This window comes from Saccopteryx leptura, chromosome 2 (genome assembly GCF_036850995.1).
Source record: "Saccopteryx leptura isolate mSacLep1 chromosome 2, mSacLep1_pri_phased_curated, whole genome shotgun sequence".
Lineage (NCBI taxonomy): Eukaryota > Metazoa > Chordata > Mammalia > Chiroptera > Emballonuridae > Saccopteryx > Saccopteryx leptura.
This window is the reverse complement of record NC_089504.1, coordinates 2,073,881-2,095,924: the sequence shown is the minus strand read 5'-3', so window position 1 is coordinate 2,095,924 and position 22,044 is coordinate 2,073,881. Positions and strand designations below refer to the sequence as shown.

The window sequence follows — 22,044 nt, the reverse complement described above, 5'->3', positions numbered from 1 at the left end:
ACTCCAGGGGCCGGCTGGACCCACGGTCAGCACTCCAGGGGCCGGCTGGACCCACGGTCAGCACTCCAGGGGCCGGCTGGACCCACGGTCAGCACCAGCATCCTGCAGTAGAGAGAGAGGCAGATACAAGAAGCCGCAGAAGATAAACCCAGACTTCACAGCCGGGGGGCCTGCACAGAATGTGCCCGTGGGCATGTCTCTTGGGTCCACAGGTTTTTCGCCTGCTCGCTCGCTGTTCCCTTTCAGCGCCCGCGCCTGGTGGATGCTATTTCCTACGTCGGAGCCTCGCTGGAACGCTAATTCTCTTTACGGTCAGTAAAGAAGAGAGAAAACGACGAAGTGCGCCTGCCCACGGGAGCCACCACCCCAGAAATCATCATCATTAATGTTTGAATTTCGAGTCGTTGCTTCTTTGGAGGGGGGCCCCTCCCCCCCCAGTTACAGAGCAGCCAAGGCATTTTCCTTCCTTTTCTACATTGAGACATGTCTTTGTCCTAAGCTCGGGCCGTAGCCCCAAACCCTGACCAACCCGAAGGATACAGCTCGCCACCCCGCAAACCCCACCCCAGGGGGCAACGGGGAAAGGTCTCCTGGGAAGGCGGAGACGGGGGTCGCCGGCCACAGAAGAAGGAGGGTGCGCGCTTGCTCCAGCCAGCAGCGTGAGCGCCAGCAACCCCAACCTGCACGCTGACTTTTTAAATTTTACCTTTAATTTCATGCCTCGACCTTCCCAAGGGGAAGGGAAGCAGGTGTCTCTCTTTGGCACAGGATCGAGTGGAAGAAACCTGGCCCAGAAGGAGGATGGAGAGGCGGTTTTGCCAAAAAAAAAAAAAAAAAAAGGACTTGGAATTAGCGAGCATTATGGAGAGTGACTCACTGGGTCGCACGTTCAGGGACGCGTCGGTTGAACACAAATCCTCCCTGAAAGGCCAGGGAAAGCGCCCAAGGTCAATGACGCATTCTGGTGACATGGACGGAGCTGTACCTGAGCAGTGACCACACAGAAGGGGCCTTTCAAGGCACGGAGCTGCTCCAATAACTCGTCTTAGAGCCGGTCCCCTCTGGTTTTATGTTCACTAGCTTTAGGGGGGAAATATTTGCATCACCTGTCATGGCACAAGGAGCCTTTGCTAACTGGTTCCAGGCCATCGGCTGTCAGAGCTGCAAGGACTTCTGGAAACCACTTAACTCCCCCCCCCCCATCCTAGTCCCGTTTTACAGATGAGGAAGCCGACTTGGCCCCAGAGCACCCTGGGAGTCTCTCTGACATCTCTTGGGTCCACGACCCTTTCTCACTGGGAACCGCCCCCTCCCTCTGCGGGAAATAGGCTGGTGGATGGAACAGGACGCTTTCAAAGAAAGCTGCCTTTGGAACCACGTCGTGATCACAAGCAAAATTAGAAGAGCATGACTCTTCCGTTTCGCTTTAAAGAAAAGCCAAGGCTTGGTGTTTTCACCAAAGGGTAAAAAGCGGGATCATGTTAGGGCTTTCTCCCGGCACAGAAACAACAGGAGCTGCTGGCGAGAAAGAAAACTCCGGGGGCACCCCGCCATTTTCACTTCTACACCCCTCCCCCAAATAGATCTGAATAAAACGACCTGAGTCCTGACCCTTTATCCTCATAGACAACCCACAATAAATGCATCAACTCATAACAAACGGCCTAAATGAGCCAAAACACATTCGCCTCCTCAGCCAGCGAGCATGGAGCGTTGGCACAACAAGCTACAAGTGTGTTCCTGTCTCCAGCTCGTGGGAGGAAGCGGGACCACAGGTGTATGTGTGCACCTGTCCACAGGTGCCTAGACTGGGTAGGGGGGATCATGGTGGCTGCATGGTGGGTCCTTTGGTGACATGCATCCACTCTCTCACCTGCAGGAGAACTGGGGACAGGGTCCCTGTCCCTTTGCAGAGGTGATGGAATCTCCAGCGTGTCTTCAGGTATGTGTAAGCCACCCCTCTGGAATCCAGGGACGGCAGGACTCTGTGACAAAGGACCGGACACAGAGTAAAGGCTCCACGGTCCACCTGATTCTAGTTCAGAGGGCGAACAAGGAACAGGTCTCTCCTGGCACTGGACATTCGGAAACTGCCTCTGCACACTGGCCGGACCGAGATGCAAGGGGGTGTGGGTTCTCAGGGGACACCAGTCATCCCACACTCTGCTCTCCACCCCACAACGCACATGACGAGACCCCCAAGGGATCCAGGAACTCTTCAAACGCCCCAGTGGACAGGGGTACTTGGGACCAGCCGTTGGGTGGGGCACAGTTGCTGTCCGCCACCGTTGGGGTCCGGTGCGGCACCGTTGGGGTAACGCATGCATGTGCGCGCGTGCGCGCGGCGCGGAGGGTTCTTGAGCACGCGCTTTCCTTGAACCCATGTGCGCGCCCAACCTTGGACGCAAGGCCCGACTGCCTGCGCGGGGTCGACCCATGTCCAGGATCCCCTCCGGAATCCACCGCTAGGGAGAGCCTTGGCTGAACTGGGCTGAGGCTCTTCCATATGCGACCTTCACGGGACAGTTGCAAAACTGAGGCAGGGACTGGCCCCAGGACCACCTCGGCCAGGTCTCAACTCTCCAGTGGGGTTTGCTTTGGAAATGAGCGCCCCCGTGATCCTCAGAGACCCCTGCTTCCCCAGCCTCTGCAGTCCTTCTCTCTCCCCATTCTCTGGTGTGACACCAAGACCCAGAACGCAGCTCCAGACAGAACTCTCCTTAGAGAGTGGGCCGGCACGCTCATACTAATGACGTGTCCTCTCCTCACGTCCAAGCTCACAGGAAGGACAATGACATGAGCTGTATAATCATGTTGAGGACACCTTTCCTGTATTGCTTTGGGGGCATTGCACATGAGAATTCTCTCTGAGCAGGAATCCCAAATTCTAATGTCCACAGTATGTGCTACCAAGAGGGCCAAAGACCCTGTGACCATAGTGACAGGAACTGTTTTCAGAATCTGGAGTAAATTATGTCCAATGCTCATGGCAATCTTAGCTCACCAAAGGCCACCAAATCACTCTCCCATGCGTCCAGTAAGACAGACCGCACCTCAGAAACTCCCAGGGGGGCCAGCAGAAGGTGTCAATAAACTGGGCGAGTGTTTATCCTTCTCATGACTGCCCTTTTAACTCTCTCTCTCTCTCTCTTTTTAACTGAGAGGAGGAGAGATAGAAAGACAGACCTCCCGCATGTGCCCCAACTTGGATCCACCCGGCAACCCCCACAGTGTGCGAGAACAAACCCAGGGACTCCCCAGGGCTCCAGCGACATCCTCAGCTACCTGACTTCAGCTCTTAGAGGGACCCTCCCCCTCCCTGGGACTGGGGAGGAGAATGACTGTGGACGCTGAGCTCCTGGGTGTGACACGGCCAAGTGACACTGCCATGCTCCCCAGGAACTGTTCAAAAAGGTGATGCCTGAGCTCCATCTGCTCCCAACAAGAGCAAGGAGCACCTGGCTCCCCTCATCTGTGCTGCCACCCGGTTCAGCAGTGTGATCAACTGCCTGCTTCCCAACAAGAGCAAGGAGCACCTGGCTCCCCTCGTCTGTGCTGCCACCCGGTTCAGCAGTGTGATCAACTGCCTGCTTCCAGGACTGGAGTGTGACAGCCGGGGACAAGACAAGGGGAGAGGGGCACGGGGTCCCGATGGCCCAGGGTCCCTCTGCAGAGTTCTGGAAATGTTTTCTCTTTTTTTGGAGAGTTAGATCCCCGGCTTTCCCGGCCAGTCCCTCCAGCTAGGACTCAAGTTTCCTCCAGGCTAATGGGTGGCAAGAAGGGCCTGGGTCCTTTGTTCCATAAACCAGCCAGCCTGTCCTCATAAAGCCGGACCTCTGGGGCTCTTTCCATCTGCACTGCACTTCCAAGGGGAGGGCACCCACCTGCCCAGGGACTGGGCCAGGTGGCCAATGTGAGTGCCCAGACATCGGCCCAAATGGCCAGACCCAGGAGACAGGTCTGGGTACAGCACGGGACCCCCACTCTGCCCCCAGGACTGACACCGCTGTCACAGACAGTCCTGTCGGATTCCCACGCAGGTACCTCCTTAGCGGTCACTTACGTGAGGTGTAGCTGGATCCAGCGCTGGACCCCCTTCCACCCAAAGTAGCGATGACCTCTTGTGGGAAGTATCCAAAGCAGGCCTTTTCCACCCGACCTCAGAAGCTTCCAGTTAAAAGAGGAAGCCAAACGCCGCTCCCAGTGCCCATCAGTGCACCATCAGAGATGGCACTTAGGAGACCCCTCCTGAGGGGGTGAAGCCGAGTCCCCTCTGGGGGGCGGGGTGTCCTGAGGGGCTCCTGGGTGTGTGTGTGTGTGTGTGTGTGTGTGTGTGTGTGTGAGGTGCAACCTTTGGCGGGGCCACGGGCCCAGCCCCGGGGGCGGGGGTAGGGCAGCATCTCGGGGGACTGGGGCAGGCGCGAGCAGCTCAACCGGAGCTCCCCAGGGAGCAGGAGACTTTCCCACAGCGAACAAAGAAGTGGTTCCAGCTCATGGCCCATCATGTCAGGAGGGCGGGGGACAGTGACTACGCTTAGACATCGTGGAGTGCTAGGTAGCACGGCTCCAAGTGCTTTGAGCAGGCTGGCCAGCTCACGCAGTCCCGTTACCCACGGGATGTAGGTCCCACCGGGATCCCCGTTTTGCAGGGTCCCAACCTGCAAGAGGAGGACCCTCTGCGGCGCTTGGTTCACCCGCAAGTGATCGAGGCGCATGCGCAGGCCGGGAGTGGTGGCGGAAGGGGGCGGGGATAGAAGGGCGGCCGCTGGGCAGAAAAGGGAAGGGCCGCTAGAGGGCGCTGCGGGAGCCGCCTGGCCCTCGCCGGCCGCCGTACTCCGCTCGCCCTATAAAAGGCGCGGCGCGCGCCCGCGCGTTCTTTCCGGGTGACGGCGGAGGCGCGAGTGGTCATGGTGGCAACGGCTTTGCGCAGCCTCGAGGTTCGTGGCCCAGCGACCTCCGCGCGCCCGGGGGAGAGGAGGCGGGTACGGTCAGGGAGCCGTCGCCCGCGTCTACCCTCGCGGGACTGGGTCCTCGCGCGGGTGGCTCTGCGCCCCGGGTGATCTGTTGTTATTTTAGAAGGTGGACCGACTCCCCTCCCTGGCGGCTGGGCGGCGCGGGGCCCGGGGGTGTCCGCGGGGGTCACACACCGGCCGAGCGCGGCCCGTCGCCTGGGAGACCGGGTGCACCACGACCCACTCGGGCGGCAGGGCTGCTCTGTGCATTTAAAAGATTCGTATAAACTGGAATTTTTTTTTCTCTTTGGGGAGTTTGCTGGAAAGTGAGCTCCTCCTGGAAGGGGGCATCCTGGGGGATGGGGGTGGGGGTGGCAGGTCCGTGCAGGAACAGGTCTGCCCGGAGGTGGAGCTTGCAGATTCAGCCCCGTGCTGAGTGACAGCCCGCCTGCCACCCACAGGGTGGGGAATGGAGGAAGCCGGGTCCCCTTCCGCGCGCGTTGCCCCTGGAGGCGTTGCAGACGTAGCTGCGGTGCCACGTCTGTGTCATCAGGTGGCAGAGAGAAGAGAGGCTTGTGTCTGCTAGCCCGGCGTCCTGGCCGTGGACGCTGGAGGGTTCATGATGGTCTGACACCGGCCCCTGCGCCGGGCTGCTGGCTGGCGCGCGCTGCAGCCTGGCCCCGGCGAGTAAAGGCGGCTCGGGTCTCTCTCTCCTAGTTCTCCGCTGGCGTCAGTCAGAGCACGCGGTTGTCATGCGTCGGCTCGGCAGGAGGTAGGATGGATGGAAAAGGTGAGTGGGTTTAGGCTGACTTGGTGGGAATCTGAGCATTCTTTGCCTGTCTCCATGGTTGAAAAGTGTGGCAGCACCAAAATTTTCCTTTGGGGATGGGGGGGAGTGAATGTCACCTAACAGTCAGGTCGTTCAGGTCCTTTAAAGTAGATTTAAATGTCAGAGTAGTCATGGGAGGCTGCTCTGCCTCTTAAAACAAGTCTAACGGACTGCGGCCAGCATCGTTGGAAGTCCTGTTGTACGATTTAAACGTCAGGTGGTTCCACGGGTCAGGGACCAGCCAGCGTGTGAGATTGGGAGGTTCCTGAGCCCAGCTTGTAGCCTGTGTCCTCCCTGCCCTCCCTCCGCTCTGGGCTTCAGGTCCTGAGTGGGCAGAGGAAGCACAGGGCTTGGGCCCTGGGGGGCGGTGCGGGGGGGGGGAAGAATGCCCTGCAGTGCTGGGTCTGCCGGCACCATGGACGCAGCTGCCGTGCTGCGCCTGTGACCTCAGGGCAAAGAGGAAGTGGCTATTTCTACGCTCAGTGCTCAGAACAGTGGGCACTAAGAATGGTTTGTAGCCTGACAGTCCTTACAGCTCCCGGCCAGCTGGCATTTTGATCCCCTGGGCGCTGGGGGTCAGACCTGTGTTTGGGCTTCCGGTCGGGAACCCGGGCGAGAGCCCCTCAACACTTTGGTTTTGCTTTTCTTGTGTAAGATCAAGTCGACCTGAGGACTGAAGGGGTGTGGGTGTGGACGCACGCGGTGGGATTGACCAGGAGAGGGATGGTGTTCTGTGTGTAGGTCTGGGCGGGGGGCTTTTAGCAGTCCTCGGGCAGGTGTGTCTTGCATCCCTGGCTGAGAACCACTACGCTGATGGGACTTTCTGGGCCTGTGGGGCCCTGGGTGGGCAGTCACACCCACACTATAGGAAACCTTGAGACAAGCAGAGCACTTTTAAGGAGCCAGAGATTTGCTCCTGGTATTTGCCTGTTGATGGGTTGCAAGTCGGGCCCCACGTGGAGCCCCTCAGTGGGCCAACTTTGACTTGGCAAATGATTGTCCCAACCCAGGGCACTGGGGAATGAAGAGGCCACTCTTGGTAACCCTGCTGGGATGCCCTTGTCCCCTTACAGGTAGAGCGCTGAGTGCTGTCAACAGCTACACAATATCTTGGCCATATGTTCGAGGTAAGAGACTTTCTGGGGGTGTTTTTGTTTTTGTTTTTTTAAGATTTTATTTATTCATTATAGAGAGGAGAGAGACAGAGAGGGGGGGGGAGGGGCAGGAAGCATCAACTCCCATATGTGCCTTGACCAGGCAGGCCCAGGGTTTTGAACCGGCGACCTCAGCGTTTCCAGGTTGATGCTTTATCCACTGCGCCAGCACAGGTCAGGCGAGGCTTTCTGGTTTTAAATTAAAAATAAAGCAAGAGGCCCTGGCCGGTTGGCTCAGTGGTAGAGCTTCAGCCTGGCGTGCAGAAGTCCCGGGTTCGATTCCCAGCCAGGGCACACAGGAGAGGCGCCCATCTGCTTCTCCACCCCTCCCCCTCTCCTTCCTCTCTGTCTCTCTCTTCCCCTCCCGCAGCGAGGCTCCATTGTAACAGGGATGGCCCGGGCACTGGGGATGGCTCCTTGGCCTCTGCCCCAGGCGCTAGAGTGGCTCTGGTTGCAACAGAGCGATGCCCCAGATGGGCAGAGCGTCGCCCCCTGGTGGGCGTGCCGGGTGGATCCCGGTCGGGCGCATGTGGGAGTCTGTCTGACTGTCTCTCCCCGTTTCCAGCTTCAGAAAAATACAAAAAAATAATAATAAAAAAAATAAAGCAAGACACTTCTGCATCTGTGTTCTAAGACATTTAATGAGAGAGTTGAACAGGTGCTCTATGTCAGTTGTGTCCAACTACGGGCAAGTTGTGTGACCCTCATGGAGCTCGCTCTGGGGACAGCAGCTGGGCGGGGTTGTTGGGGTCCAGTGGGCAGAGACCGGGGACACTGCTGTGCCCAGGCTGGGCCCCGGGTGTTGATAGTGCTGAGGTCGACTCCCTGCTGCAGAGTCCCATCAGGACACAGCTGGGACACGGCTCAGGGATCCACAGGCAGACTGGGTTCCCCAGGGCTCGGTCGGGCCCTCCCTGAGCAGGCGTGCCTGTCTGGTCGCCCTTCCTCTTTCCTTCCTTGGATTCAGAAAGGGCACGGGCCCGGCTTGGTGCAGGCTGCTTGGGAGGGACTACAGGTGTGGGCTCGGTCACCCAGGACTCCTCAGGACGGGGCAGCTTGCTGGGATCTGGGAACTTCTGGGCCCTCACCGTGGACACTGGTTTGCCAGAATCTGGCTGGGGCCAAGTGTGGAATGATGCTCGTTTGGGGAAGAGTGAGGAGTCATCAGCTATTTGAAGTTGGTTGGCTTTTGACTTGGGAAAGGGTCTGCCCTGTAGCCCTGCCACTGAGGGAGGGGTGCTGTGCTTGTTCCTGTGCTGCCCCCAAAATGCTGCTCTCGGGAAGGGGGGGATGCTGACACTCAGCCTCTCTGTTGTCTGCTCTGCGGCACCCCCTTCGAAACCCAGGCTGGCAGCATGAGGCTGCAAAGTTGAAAGTGAGCCGTCAGCTCTTCTGAATGCAGGGCCCGCATTGGGACAGGCAGGTGGTCCTCTGATGAAAGCACTTCTCGCTCTCCGGCCGTGGGTTCGGTTTCTTGGTGATGTTTCTTTTTGAGTGGCTGATGGTGAGGGCCCCCTTGACCTCAGGAAGCAGCCGGGTGGTGGCACAGCATCCATTGTCCGGTGGGGAGGGGCAGCTGAAGGCTAGCCAGTCCCCTCACCTGTCAGATGTGTGTGTGTAACCAGTTGCTGCGTAACACATTGCCCAGGAACTTGGTCCTTTAGGACAACTCACAGTTTCTGTGGGTCAGAAGCAGCCGGGCTGGGATTCTCATGGGGCTGTGCCTTCTGAGGGTTGACGGGCAGGGAAAGCCGCTTCTGAGGGGGCACGCTGTGGGTGCTGGCAGGAGGACTAGGGTCCTCACAGCAGAGCCATGTGACCCTGCCTGGGAGGGGACATCATCAGTTATCGGCAAGCCCTGAGGTGTGGGACAGGGCAGAGGGTTGTGTTCCCTTGGTCAGGCCCTTCATATCCTGTGGCTTGTTGCAGGAGGACAGGTTGGCTCACAGTTTCAGTTGGCTACAGGGCATGATTTTTTTTTTTTTTTTAGAGCTGAGGCCTCTTGTATTTTTCTGAAGTGAGAAGCAGGGAGGCAGTCAGACTCCCGCATGCACCTGACCAGGATCCACCTGGCATGCCCACCAGGGGGTGATGCTCTGCCCATCTGGGGCATTGCTCTGTTGCAACCAGAGCCACTCTAGCGCCTGAGGCAGAGGCCACAGAGCCATCCTCAGTGCCCGGGCCATCTTTTGCTCCAATGGAGCCTTGGCTGCGGGAGGGGAAGAGAGAGACAGAGAGGAAGGAGGGGGGGGGGAGGGGGGGAGAAGCAGATGGGTGCTTCTCCTGTGTGCCCTGGCCGGGAATCGAACCCGGGACTCCTGCACACCAGGCCGACACGCTGTCTTTGCATTCCAGAAACCGCCTCTGCTCTGCTGTCCTGAGGGCAGGGGCGTGGCCAGCTGAGAGGCTAGTGGTCCAGCACAGCCAGGGGTCGCCTCAGAAGCAGCTGGTTTTCGGTTCCGAGATGGAGATTCTGCTGGACCAGCCCAGGAAGCATCCTCGGTCCTGGAAGATGCTGCCCGACTCAACCTCTCAACAGAGGAGGCAGCAGTCAGTGCTGCTGGTCCCAGCGTCGGCTACAAGGGTGTCGGAGGGCTGGGAGCAGTCGGCACCGACACAGGACGGCAGGCTCCTCTAAAGGTTCTGCACAGAACGCCCTTGTGGGGGCCGCAGTCCTGTGTGCCCAGCCGGTGAGGCTCCTGACAGCCAGCTGTTGCTGGGCAGCCTCACACTGTCAGGAGGGGTGCTGGGTAACCCTGCTGCTCTGTATTATGTGCAGGGTTCTGCCAATAAAGTAAACCACATACACTTATACTCCCTGTGCCCTGCGTGCTAGGGAATAGACGTTACAGAACTATGCATACCGTGTTACAGTCATTCATAGTGCCACTTTGGAAAATTGGCACTTATTTTAACTTCGCTGTGATGATAGGCAGTTTCTCCAGTTCCCAGAGTGGATTACTGTATGGTAACGTGACTCATTATTTTATGTGAAATGCCACTCCCTTGGAAGGACAGGCTCTCCAGGTCCGTACCAGCCCTGCACACAGTGGCTCCTTGGTGATGATGGTGACAAATGTGTGTTCCTCGTTACATGAAGACACAGACACTTGTTAACCGTTGCAGGTCTCTGCGCTGTAGAAGTGGGGTGGGGAGGAGAGGCAGGTGTTCGCTCTGGGGTGCACAGAGAAAGTCATTTCTGACCTTTCCATTTCTCGGATTGTTCCTGTAAGTGACTTGGTAATGACGCATCTTGTGTTCCATCTAGACTTTTCCGTGTGGGGCACAGGGTTCAGGTTGGCAGGGGCATTGTGCAGCATCAGGACTTGAAAAGCAGCCTCTTACAGGCCAGATGTTCTGACTTGGGGACAGAGCATCAGTGGGCCCAATCCAGAGAAGGGTCTGGTGTCCAGACCTCGTACAAGACCGCTTCGTGTTCCCTTCACAGCTGGGCCGAGCAGCCCTGTGGGTGACCCCGCGGCACCCGCCCAGCAGTCGGCCTGGCCCTGCCTCTGTCCTGTTTGCTCTCTGCCTAATGCACATCCACCGTGGCCAAGGGGGTTCAGGCTGCATTAAAAATGAGTTCAGGCAAACATCCTTTCTCCTCAGTGATTTTTCTCAGTAGTGTCAGGGAACTTACCTTGACATTTTTTTAACCTTTCTAAAGTTTTCAGACCGTCCTTGGCTGGCACTAAACTCATCCACTTTATTTTTACAGAGACAGAGAGAGGGATAGATAGGGACAGACAGACAGGAACGGAGAGATGAGAAGTATCAATCATCAGTTTTTGGTTGAGACACCTTAGTTCATTGATTGCTTTCTCATATGTGCCTTGACTGGGGGCTACAGCAGACCAAGAAACCCCTTGCTCAAGCCAGCGACCTCAGGTTCTCAAACCTGGGTCCTTCGCTTCCCAAGGTTGCAGGTTTGGTCCCCAGTTAGGGCACATACAGGAATCAACCAATGAATGCATAAATGAGGAATAAATCCATGTTTCTCCCTAAAATCAATAAAAATAAGTTGTGTCCCAATATGTCTATTGGGGTAAAAACGCATATCTAAGTGGGCCCATGCAGTTCAAGCTCCCGGTCACATCAGCTGTAATGGTGAGCAAAGCCTGGCCGCCCAGAGCCCCCACACTCCCAAACTTTCTCTACATATTTGGATCACCTTCCCCCACAAGGAAAAACCCAGATGGGAAGAAACATTCTGATGTGTTCCGGAGGAGGGTTAAGGGTTAGTACTAAGGGTGTTACTGTTGTCATGCCGAGTGTTAGAGTGAGTTGAAGCATTTACTTAATGCATCTTTCTTCAGAGAAAGTATTTGTTGGCAAAACTTCAGACTAAAAAAGTGGGTCATGAATAAGCTGATCTGCATGTTCCTGCGTGAGATGGGCTGAGGCTGGGACGTGGGGAAGGGGTGTCAGGCCCTGAGGTGCACGGGGTCCTGCTGGGGGCGGGGGCGGTGGGGGCTGGACGAGCAACAAGCAGGGCTTCCAGCAGGGGACATCCGTGCGTCCCCCACTTGCTGCTAGGACACCGTACTTGTTGGTCCCTTCACCACCATGGCACTAACCCAGGTGGGGGCTGGTCCTGGGGTCAGCTAGCTTGTGGCGTCCCCTCCCACACCACCCACTCACCCAGTGAAGGACGCAATTCCTCCACCCTCGAGGAGCTCGAGGGGTCAGGCAGGGCTCTGGGATGGCCCACTGGGGCCTCTGGCCGCCTGAACTATGCCCTGTTCTGTGCAGGAGGCAAGGGCAGCCCCCACCTCCCTGCCCACACTGCTGGGGGTGGTCTGCACAGCAGGGGGACTCCAGAGTACTCACAGAAAAGCTATTTTATTTACATCAGATGGTCCTGAAAGCAACGCCCAGGCTAACCTGGGTGGGTCCCCTCGGCCAGCCCTTGCTCAGGCTCCAGGTCCTGCCTCCAGCCTTGCTCCAGCTAAGTGGTCCCTAAATGTCCACTCCAGCTAAATGGTCCGTCTGTCCCTCTGGGCTGTTGGACCCTGGGGAAAGGGAGGGTGTGGTTGAGGGAATCTGGTCACAGGGACTAGCGGGCGGGAAACGAGCAGCTGTGCCCAGCTCTGCAGCCCCGTCCGGTCAGCTACATGGTGGACAGAGGAGGCCCGAGGGCCAGCATGGCTATAGGGCCCCACATGAGTGAGTGTAGGGGGAGCCAGGCCCTGGGGCAGCGACCCTCATCCCTCCTCCGACCTGGTTCCATCCGGGCCGGGCCGGGCCAGCCGCCGTCAGGAGTACTTGGTGTTGGAGATCTTCTTCCACAGCAGGGTCTTGAGGTGGCTGAGCACCAGGGAGTGGTGAGCCTCCACCTGGCTGGCCAGCCCGCTCAGCGTGGTGCAGGTGCGCAGCTGCGAGCCCAGCTCCTCGCGCAGGTCGTGGGGGGCGCCGGGCAGCAGGTACTCCCGCAGCAGCGCGCACACCTTGGCCAGGTTGGGCTGGAGCAGGTCGCCCTTGCAGCGCCGCATGAGCCGGTCGCAGGGCGCCCTGCAGTCACGCCCGTAGGTGCAGTCCTCGCTGCGCTGGCAGCGGCGCCCCTGCAGGAAGCGGCGCACGGCGGCCTCGGGCGCCACCTGCTGCAGGTCGGCCATGCGGAAGTCGTACTGGGCCGTGTAGCCCACGTTGGCCAGCGTGGTCTCGCACATGTAGAAGGTCCCGTGGGCGCCGTGGAAGAGCTCCTCCACGAACTCCAGCAGGCCGATGGCGATCTTGGCCCGCCAGGGCCACGCCGGCCCCAGCCACTGCTGCAGTGCCCGGAGCAGGGCCGGGGGCAGCAGCGGGCGCAGGACGGGCGGGAGCGCGGCCCCGAGCCAGGAGCTGTGCGGGACGCCCTCGGTGACGTACAGGTCCCCGCAGCAGCCCAGCAGCCGGGCGGCGTGCTCCTTCTGCAGGGACAGCAGCAGCAGGAACTCGTTGTGCTGCAGCAGCGCCCACACCGACTTGGCCTCGGCCAGCGACACCCTGCTGTCCTTGTTGAAGTCGGCCATGAGCAGGACCTGTCCGACCAGTGCGGGCAGGGAGGGCAGGTCTCCCAGGTTCGCCTGATGTTCGGGACCGAAAGAAAGGGAGACAGTGGTGTTGCCAAGGTGACGGGAAGCAGGCCTTGGTGTGGTCCTGCCAGACCCTCGGGTGCTGGCTGGGTAGCCTGCATGCAGAACCCAGCACAACTGACAGCTCAGGGGAGCCCAGCCTCCGACTGCCACCTCCTGGGAGGCCACCCTGACTACCCACCTACGTGCGTCTCTCATGGAGCTGTGCCCCACCTGCGCTCGGGGTGGGGGTGGGCCTGCTCCTTGTCGGCTCTCACCCCACTCCTGCCGTGCCCAGGCTCACGGCTCCCTGCTCTCCCTCGCTGATCCAGCCCAGTGGGCGGTCCCTGAGCGAGGAGGGTCTGCTTGGAGCGCAGGGGTCAGACGCCTGGCTGGCCAGTACAACCCCCTCCTGGCCGACCTCCCACCCTGTGCCCACATCTCTGGACATGAACTGGACACCGCCCCCAGGGAACCCAACTGACCTTGAGAAAGCTGAGGGTCATCTCCCGGAACTCTTTCATCGAGGTGCCCCGAGTGGGCTTGTCAAACAGCACCAGCTCCCGCCGGGGGCCCGCGTCCAACCGGTCCTCGGAGTTCAGGCTCTCCTCGATGCCGCACTTGATGGTCACCTCCTTGCCCTGCCAGAGCCCGCTGTACACCTGGGTGGGCCGCAGGGATCCTCCGTGGACAGGTGTCCCCCCCCAGCGCCCCGCTATATACCTCAGCCTCTGAGCCACAGGCCCCCTCCCGGCACGGCCCGGGCCCAGCCCCACCGGGCTCACCTGCTGGCCCGGGGTGGAGGAGAGGCAGGTCCTCCACTCCACCTTGTGCAGGCTGCACAGGTCCTGGCAGATGGAGCCCGAGATGATGCCCTTGCGGTACTGGTCACACTGTGGAGGGGAGGACACGCCAGGAAGTGGCCGGGGAGGCAGGCTGAGCGGCCACTGCGAGCCCTGCCCGCCCTTCACAGGTGCTCCCCTGGGTGGGCAGGCCGAGGCCCTCGTCACGTCTGCCACTGGGCCCCTGGCTTTCGGGCCATGGAACTTCTCCGGGGGCCCTAGACTGCCACAGCCAGGAACCAGGCGCCACACGGGCCGGGCGCCTGCTCAGCTGGTGGGGCTCAGCATGTGTCCCTGCCCACCGTGTCCACCGTCCTGCGAGATGCCAAGCTGCTCAGCACAACTGCTCCTGAACAGACTTCCGGTTCTCCCCAGATCGGTCCCGGGGGGCTGACGCGGAGCAGCAGGGCCCCCCCACCGCCCAGGTGTGCAGCAAGAGGCCGGCGGCCCGCTGGGCGATGTGGTCGGGCTGCCTCGCTCTCCTCCCAGCACCTGTCTGGGCTGTCTGTCCCCTGCCGCCTGCCCCCCACCACCACCAGGCCACCTCATTAGCCAGATGGACACAGTGAGAACCTCTCAGCAGCTGCTGTCCCCTGCCCCGCGGGGGGTGGGCTGACCGGAGCAGGAACAGGGGTGCCCAGAGGTGACGCATCAGGCCCTTCCCTTCGAAGCAAACTCCCTCTGAATGAATTCTGGATGTGCACACCGTTGCCATGGAGCCCAGGCCCGGGGGAGCCAGGCTGGGGGGAAGGAGAGAGGCAAAGGAGTGTGTAGAACACAGCGCCCCCCAAGTGAGGAGGCAGGAGGGAGGCAAAAGGGTGTGTAGAACACAGCGCCCCCCAAGTGAGGAGGAAGGAGAGAGGCAAAGGGGTGTGTAGAACACAGCGCCCCCCAAGTGAGGGGGCAGGAGGGAGGCAAAGGGGTGTGTAGAACACAGCGCCCCCCAAGTGAGGAGGCAGGAGAGAGGCAAAGGGGTGTGTAGAACACAGCACCCCCCAAGTGAGGAGGCAGGAGGGAGGCAAAGGAGTGTGTAGAACTCAGCGCCCCCCAAGTGAGGAGGAAGGAGAGAGGCAAAGGGGTGTGTAGAACACAGCGCCCCCCAAGTGAGGAGGAAGGAGAGAGGCAAAGGGGTGCATAGAACACAGCGCCCCCCAAGTGAGGGGGCAGGAGGGAGGCAAAGGGGTGTGTAGAACAGAGCGCCCCCCAAGTGAGGAGGCAGGAGGGCTGGGGTCAGGCCCCTCCGCCTTGGCGGCCTGGCCGGGCTCGGATGTGTGAACTGTGAAGGAGGCACGGACGGCCGTGAGTCAAGGCGGAAAGAAAACTAAGAAAAGCGCACACCTCCAGCCCTCCACCCTGCAGGGAGGTCCTGCAGCCCAAGTCCACCTGCTGACGCCCACGAGGGCTGGGAGGGGCTTCGCAGCCGTGAGGCAGGCAGTGTGTCCAGCGGCCCATCAGGCTGGAGGCAAGCCACGGTCACCTCCTAGCCTGTTTCCCTCCTGCAGACTGGGCCGCGCAGAGGGACGCAGGAGGCGGCACCCGGCCCAGCGCCCAGAGGCCTGTGCGCTCCGGGTCCCTGAGCCCGGGTCCTGCCCTTGGACCAGCTGAGGAACTTCTCTGAGACGGCTGACAGCCCCGCTAGGCGGGCAGGTCTCCTCTGGAGGGAAGGGAGTGTGCCCACCACCCTGGGCACAGGCCTCGGGGGAGCTGGGCCTGGTGAAGAGACAGACTCCTGTCCACTGGCCAGGCCAGGGCAACCAGGGACGTGGAGGCTGCAGCTTCCTCCTGGCGGGAGGGGCACATTCCTCCTGGGCCCTCTGTGTGAGAGCCGGGTGGGGCTGGGGGTGGCGGAAGCTTCCGCAGGCACACAGGAAGTGCTCAGAAAGTACCTGTGACCCTGACCATGGCCCCCTGCGCCCTAACGGCCAGACCCTCAGCTCTCGCCTCCTCCCAGGTCTCGCTGGAAGACCTGTCCCCCCACCACCCTCACTCCAATGGTGCACCTGCGCTCTGGGGTCCTCAGGCTGACCTCTTGCTGCACCGGACTGCCTGGCCCATCCTGGGCCTCCCCAGCCGCACCCACGCGCCACCGCCCCCACCCGAGCTGTCCACTGGCAGTGCCTCCCCTGAGGCCAGGGCCCCATCTCTGTCTCCAGACGTGTGTCTGCCCTGTACACCCCCAGCCCCTGGGAGGTGAGGGCAGAGCCATGGGGCTGTGCCCAGCTCAGACCGGGCCCCTGCAGGCCGCCTGTGAGCACCCCCCACCCCGAGCATGAGGGCGGCGTCCTCAGTGCCCGGTGCTGGCTGGCCAGGGCGCCGCCCGGAGACACTCGGCCAACCATCTGAGAACTGAGCGCCACCGGGCCCTTTGCAAGTCCAGTCACATGGGCTCCACGAGCTCTGGACCCCGTGCCCCTCCCTACCACCGTCTCTCGGACGGAGCAGGCCTGCCTGAGCCTTCTGGGCCGGCTTCAGTCACCACATGGAACCCAGGACCCCTCGTCACCTTTCAGAGCATCAGAAGCCCCAGGCTGCCCGGCTGTGGCGAGTGCAGCCAAGTTCAAAGCCTGGGGTCTCCCTGAGTCCATAAACCACGGCTGTCCCCCAAGCAGGAGGCTCAGAGGACCAGGCCCTGCCACCTCCTTTGAGAGACCCTTGTCACCAGGAGGGGCCCTCAAGGTCACCAACGGCTGCCTAGTCCATTCTCCCCCCACAGATCTGGAGTCTGTCCATCTGTCCATCTCCTGGGCGCCTGCAGTGGCCTCCCCACCTGTCCTGCCCTCCTCCCGCCACCCCCAGCCAGAGGACCCATCTTAAAACCCACCCGCCCACCTTCACGGGTCTCTGAGGAAGGACCGTGCCCGCCTGGGTGCCTGCCGCCCCACGCCAGCCCACACACCGGCCCCCGGGGAACACTTACGATGACCACCTGGCAGACATGCCCACGGCAGAGCTCCGTGTAGGACGAGTAGTTCACGTATGCCAGCCAGCTGCCCGCAAAGATGCCCAGCCAGACCAGGAAGATGTACTTGACCCTGAGGCCCGGGAGCCGGCCCTGCTGAGGGAGGGGGAGCGTGAGGAAGGGGCACTTCCAGGGCGTGGTGCGCCCTCTCAGACCCCGGCCTTCCCATTGGCCCTGCCCTGCCCCAGCGCCCAGGACTGCCTGCCACCCAGGGACCCTGTGGGGTCTCCTTCCGCCCACCTCTGCCCTCAGTGCACCCACTCCAGGGTGAGGGCCAGGGCCGGAGTTTTAATTATTTTTATTTATTTATTCATTTTAGAGGAGAGAGAGAGGGAGAGGGAGAGAGAGAGAGAAGTGGGAGAGGAGCAGAAAGCATCAACTCCCATATGTGCCTTGACCGGGCAAGCCCAGGGTTTCGAACTGGCGACCTCAGCAGTCCAGGTCAACACTTTATCCACTGTGCCACCACAGGTCAGGCAAGGGCCGGAGTTTTAAATACACAGGCGGGTAAAATGCATTTCAAAGTGTGAGTGTGTGTGTGTGTGTGTGTGTGTGTGAGAGAGAGAGAGAGAGAGAGAGAGAGAGAGAGAGAGTGTGGTGGAGGGTGCAGGGTACTCAACTCTTCATTTGGCTGAATAAATATATTTTTTTCAGATTTTCCTCCTGTCCTGCCCTCATTTCATGACGTGTGACCGCCGCACTGCTCTGGAGAATCTCAACGTCTGCCCCCTGTCATTCTCTGACCGGTGGAGAACCCGGCTGGACCGGCTGGACCGGGGCCAGCAGGAAGACCCGCCTTGGAGGCTGCGGGTGCAGAGGGCGGGGGCACGGCCTCCCACAGCCCCCATCAGGGCGGCGTGTTCCCAACAGCCAGAGTGAGGAACACACGCCCCAAGTACCCCGACAGAGGGCCAGACAAACACACCCAGGACGGGACGATCCCCGGCGGGCCGCCGGCCAAATGCCGTTCCTCCTCAAGAAGGGAGGAAGTCCTGACTCGCGCTCCCGCGGGGATGAACCTTGGAACCATGACGCCCAGTGAAATACGCCAGACGCCGCGAGGGGACAAGCCCTGTCGGTGACCCTCACGTGAGGCCCCTGGAGGGGTCAGAACCATGGAGACAGGGAGCAGACGGTGGGGCGGGGGAGGGGACGGGAGTGAGTGTTTCATGGGGGACAGAGAGTCACTTTGGGGAAGATGAGAAAGTCCCGGAGAGGACGGTGGCCGCACAGCAACAACGGTGTGGATGGACCTCACGCCGCTGAGCCTCGCGCCCAGACGTGCTGAAGACGGACAGTTTTGTATTACGTGGTATCTACTACCACTATAAAGAACTGCAGGAGCCTGACCAGGCGGTGGTGCAGTGGATAGAGCGTCGACCTGGAATGCTGAGGTCGCCGGTTCGAAATCCTGGCTTGCATATGGGAGTTGATGCTTCCAGCTCCTCCCCCCTTCTCTCTTTCTGTCTCTCTCTCCTTTCTCTCCCTCTCTGTCTCTCTCTCCTCTCTAAAAATGAATAAAAAAAAATAAATAAAAGAACTGTAGGAGCCTGACCAGGCGGTGGTGCAGTGGATAGAGCGTTGAACTGGGATGCGGAGGACCCAGGTTCGAGACTTCGAGGTCGCCAGCTTGAGCGCAGGCTCACCTGGTCTGAGCAAAGCTCACCAGCTTGGACCCAAGGTCGCTGGCTCGAGCAAGGGGTCACTCGGTCTGCTGAAGGCCCGCGGTCAAGGCACATATGAGAAAGCAATCACGTGCGGAGGACCCGGGTTCGATTCCTGGCCAGGGCACACAGGAGAAGCGCCCATCTGCTTCTCCACCCCTCCCCCTCTCCTTCCTCTCTATCTCTCCCTTCCCCTCCCGCAGCCGAGGCTCCATTGGAGCAAAGATGGCCCGGGCGCTGGGGATGGCTCTGTGGCCTCTGCCTCAGGCGCTAGAGTGGCTCTGGTCGCAATATGGCGACACCCAGGATGGGCCGAGCATCGCCCCCTGGTGGGCAGAGCATCGCCCCTGGTGGGCGTGCCGGGTGAATCCCGGTCGGGCGCATGCGGGAGTCTGTCTGTCTCTCCCCGTTTCCAGCTTCAGAAAAATGAAAGAAAGCAATCAATTAACAACTAAGGGGTCTCAACGAAAAACTGATGATTGATGCTTCTCATCTCTCTCTGTTCCTGTCTGTCTGTCCTACCTATCCCTCTCTCTGACTCTCTCTCTGTCCCTGTAAAAAAAAAAGAACTGATGTCCAAGTGGCCAGGAACTGCTTTCATGCAGGCTCAGGCCCTCCCGCAGGGCCCCCCACACACAACAAGGGGAATCACCGGCAAGCCCACAGCAGGAGGGCCGGGCACTGTCTCCATGCCGCCCCCAGCCCCAGGCAGGGGCTCCACCTCCCTTCTCCATTCCCTTTCCTGGCAAATCTCTGGTCTCTCAGGCTGCGGTCCAGGACCAGCAGCTGGGCCCCCACCCCCGGCAGGGGACGGGGGGGGGTGTACAGGAGAGCAGGGGGCTCAGGGCGTCAGGCCAGCCTGTCCCCAGAGGAGATGCCACTACCGGCGTTGGACACACCTTGCCCACATGTGAGCCAAGCATCAGCTCCAGTCCTGGGTCCTGGTTAGCTGGGATGTGGGGGCTGGGGGCTGCCCTGTGACACGCGACACAGGGCCACCAGCTCCCCACTGAGGACAGCTGCGTTCATCTCTGTGGTTCCTCCCTGAGAGGCAGGGCCCAAACCTCCTACTTCCTGGCACCTGCTTAACCGGCTTGCTGCCCTGGGAGGAGCTGCCATAGGGAGGCCCCCCGGAGAGCTCAGGGGCAGGCTCAGCCCCTTAGCAGAGACTGGGGGAGCCCTGGCCAGACGTGGGAGTTGGGCCTCAGGCCACTTGACCCTGTCATAGCGTCTGTTTCCCGTCAGATTTGTTCAAAAGGAAAAAACAGGAAAGCAGAGAAGCCCTGGGTGGGGGCAGGGAGCTGGGGGATGTTGTGGGGACAGGACAGGGTCCGAGGCTTCCAGCCATTGGTGAACAACGCCCGAGGTGATGGTGGGCAGGGCCTGGGTGGGCTTTCGGCCATGGGGTCCTGGGGGACAGGAGGGGGGCAGGCTGTAGCCAGTGCTGGCCCAGGATGGGGGGGGGGAGCTGGCTTCACAGAGCAGTTGCAGGGGCCTGCAGGGGCCCCAGACACAGCCCACTCCACGCCCCCCGCCCCAACCTCTGCCAGACACAGCCCACTCCACGCCCCCACCCCAATCTCTGCCAGACACAGCCCACTCTATGCCCCCCACCCCAACCTCTGCCAGACACAGCCCACTCCATGCCCCCCACCCCAACCTCTGCCAGACACAGCCCCCTCCACGCCCCCCACCCCAACCTCTGCAGGCTCCTGGCCTTGACCTGGGGGCCCTTCCAGTACGCAGACCCACTTGGCTAACTCTGACTGACCCCCACCCAGGTCCTCATCTTCCGTGGGTACTTCCTCCAGGAGCATCCCCTGAACCCCACTGCCCTACCCTGACCCGGCACCGGTGAGTAGGCCCTGGGACAGGGGAGGCCTCATTCATCCCGAGGAGCCGCTTGTGGCGATGGGCAGAGTTGCTCAGAGGACAGTAAGAGCACAGTGACCTGTGGCCCACGGGCTAGCCCCCTACATGCACCACCAACCCAGGAGGGACTGTCACAGGCAGGGAAACCGAGGTTCAGAGGGTGTCTCCACACTGAGAGAGGGCAGGGCAGGACTCAGACCACAGGGAGCCCTCTGCTGTCCCTGCGCCACCCCTGCAATGGTCAAGGCTGTCCATCAAAGCTTGGGGCCAGAGCACAGGCCACCTCCAGCCCTCAGAGCCCTGAGCTCTCAGCTCTCCACCTGCCCGGGGCTGGGCGACCGAGCACCATGCACCCCGAGGCCCTGGGCAGGCAGGGCGGGCGTCTGGCACAGACAGGTAAACCGTGTGGTCCCTGGTTCCCACTTCTCCCCAGTTCTTCCCGGAGGGGAGTCGAGGACAGCTGGGCCCTGGGCCAAGGACGTCACCCTGGCAGGAACCCTCCTGTCCTGGTCCCAGAAAGGGTCTGATCAGAGCTGTCCTATAGGGCATTGCGGTCACAAGATGGGCCTGGATGATGTGAGGCTCTGACATGGGTCTGGTTCGGACCACCCAGAGGGGACAGGGTCCCCCCCCCCCAGAGCTGGCATCCAAGGCACCCGGGCCTCCCATTGCAGATGGGGTGCCCTGGTAAAAACTGGACTTGTGCAAGGTCAGCGTGGGGTCAGGGCACACCTTACACTAGGGCTGGTTGGGGGTTGACCGGGGGTGGGGGTGGGGGAGTTATGTATGTCCTTCTTGGGGTATTTATGTGCCCCAAGTTGTCTAATACAGAAAAACAACCCCTTTCTTTACGTAGAGGAAAGAACGTTTTTCATGTGGTTTCTGGGCCTCTGAGATAAGGGTCTAGCCCTGGATGGGGGGAGAGAGACTTCTACAGCCCTAGGCGCGGGCTCCGCGCGCCCCCGCAATACCGCCCACCCCGGCGCCATCCCGGTACACCCAGCCTCCCCGGCGGCCACTCATCCCGCGTTCTGAATCCGGCCCCGGGCCCCCACCCACCCCTGGAGGCCACGCGCCCGGCCGCGGCCCGAGAACCGAAGGCGGGGAGGGTGGGCATCGGGCCAGGGCCGGGCCGCGGCGCGCCTACCTGCAGACCCTTGGAGAAGGGGCAGAAGAGCACCAGGTGCGCCAGGCGCCGCAGCCGCCGCATGGTGGGCGCCCGGCTGGTGCGCGGGCCTGGCTCGCTCGGCCTCAGCCCCGCGGGCCGGCCCGCAACGGCCGCGCTCCCGCTGCCCGCCGAGTGCGCCCGCTCGCCGCGTCTCCGCGAGGGCGCGCGCCTCCGCCAGCCGCGGGAGGGAGGGGGCGCTGCGTAGGCGCGCGCGGGGGAGAGGAAGGAGGGAAGGAGGGGCGCGGGTGCCGCGGGGGCGCGCGGGAGCGGGGCCGCGGGGGAGGAGAGGGGTACTAGAGGGGAGGGAGGGGCGCGGAGGGGGGCTGCGGTGCTGGGGATGGGGGTGTAGGCGCCCGCCACCCCGCCCCACCTTTCCACGCCCCCACAGCGCGCCCTCAGCGGGGGGTGGGGGTGGAGAAGGCTTAGGGCGCGCGGGGCATGGCCACCTACGCCTCACCCCGCACTCGGGAGCGGCGGCGGGAATGTCACACGCGAGGCTATCACACGTGAGGCTGTCGCGGCGTCCCGGCAGTGGGGAGGCCGGAGAATGA

The 22,044-nt window shown here is 61.3% G+C and overlaps 1 protein-coding gene, 1 long non-coding RNA gene and 2 other non-coding genes across 6 annotated transcripts; 3 read left to right on the top strand and 1 right to left on the bottom strand.

The window, feature by feature from the left end:
* Positions 1-5,451: 5,451 nt before the first annotated feature.
* Positions 5,452-5,587, top strand: LOC136396155 (small nucleolar RNA SNORA17). The gene has a single exon (XR_010749562.1). It is a non-coding gene; the product is annotated as a small nucleolar RNA SNORA17 (small nucleolar RNA).
* Positions 5,588-5,727: 140 nt separating this feature from the next.
* LOC136394102 (uncharacterized) lies at positions 5,728-9,749 on the top strand. 2 transcript variants are annotated; one of them, XR_010749151.1, is made up of 3 exons: positions 5,728-5,742; positions 6,855-6,908; positions 9,291-9,749. It is a non-coding gene; the product is annotated as an uncharacterized lncRNA (long non-coding RNA). The 2 variants fall into 2 exon arrangements; XR_010749152.1 differs by lacking the exon at positions 5,728-5,742 and adding an exon at positions 6,408-6,431.
* LOC136396110 (small nucleolar RNA SNORA43) lies at positions 6,174-6,309 on the top strand. The gene has a single exon (XR_010749529.1). It is a non-coding gene; the product is annotated as a small nucleolar RNA SNORA43 (small nucleolar RNA).
* Positions 9,750-11,761: 2,012 nt separating the features above from the next.
* On the bottom strand, positions 11,762-21,786 carry DIPK1B (divergent protein kinase domain 1B). 2 transcript variants are annotated; one of them, XM_066366717.1, is made up of 5 exons: positions 21,473-21,786; positions 16,748-16,885; positions 13,774-13,881; positions 13,474-13,650; positions 11,762-13,000 (listed from the first exon to the last, which is right to left on the bottom strand). In XM_066366717.1, exons 1-5 carry the CDS (start codon positions 21,533-21,535, stop codon positions 12,191-12,193), a joined length of 1,296 nt encoding a protein of 431 aa, XP_066222814.1. In that variant the 5' UTR covers positions 21,536-21,786; the 3' UTR covers positions 11,762-12,190. The 2 variants fall into 2 exon arrangements, with proteins under 2 accessions (XP_066222814.1, XP_066222815.1); XM_066366718.1 differs by having other exon boundaries at positions 16,748-16,882; positions 21,473-21,782.
* Positions 21,787-22,044: the final 258 nt, after the last annotated feature.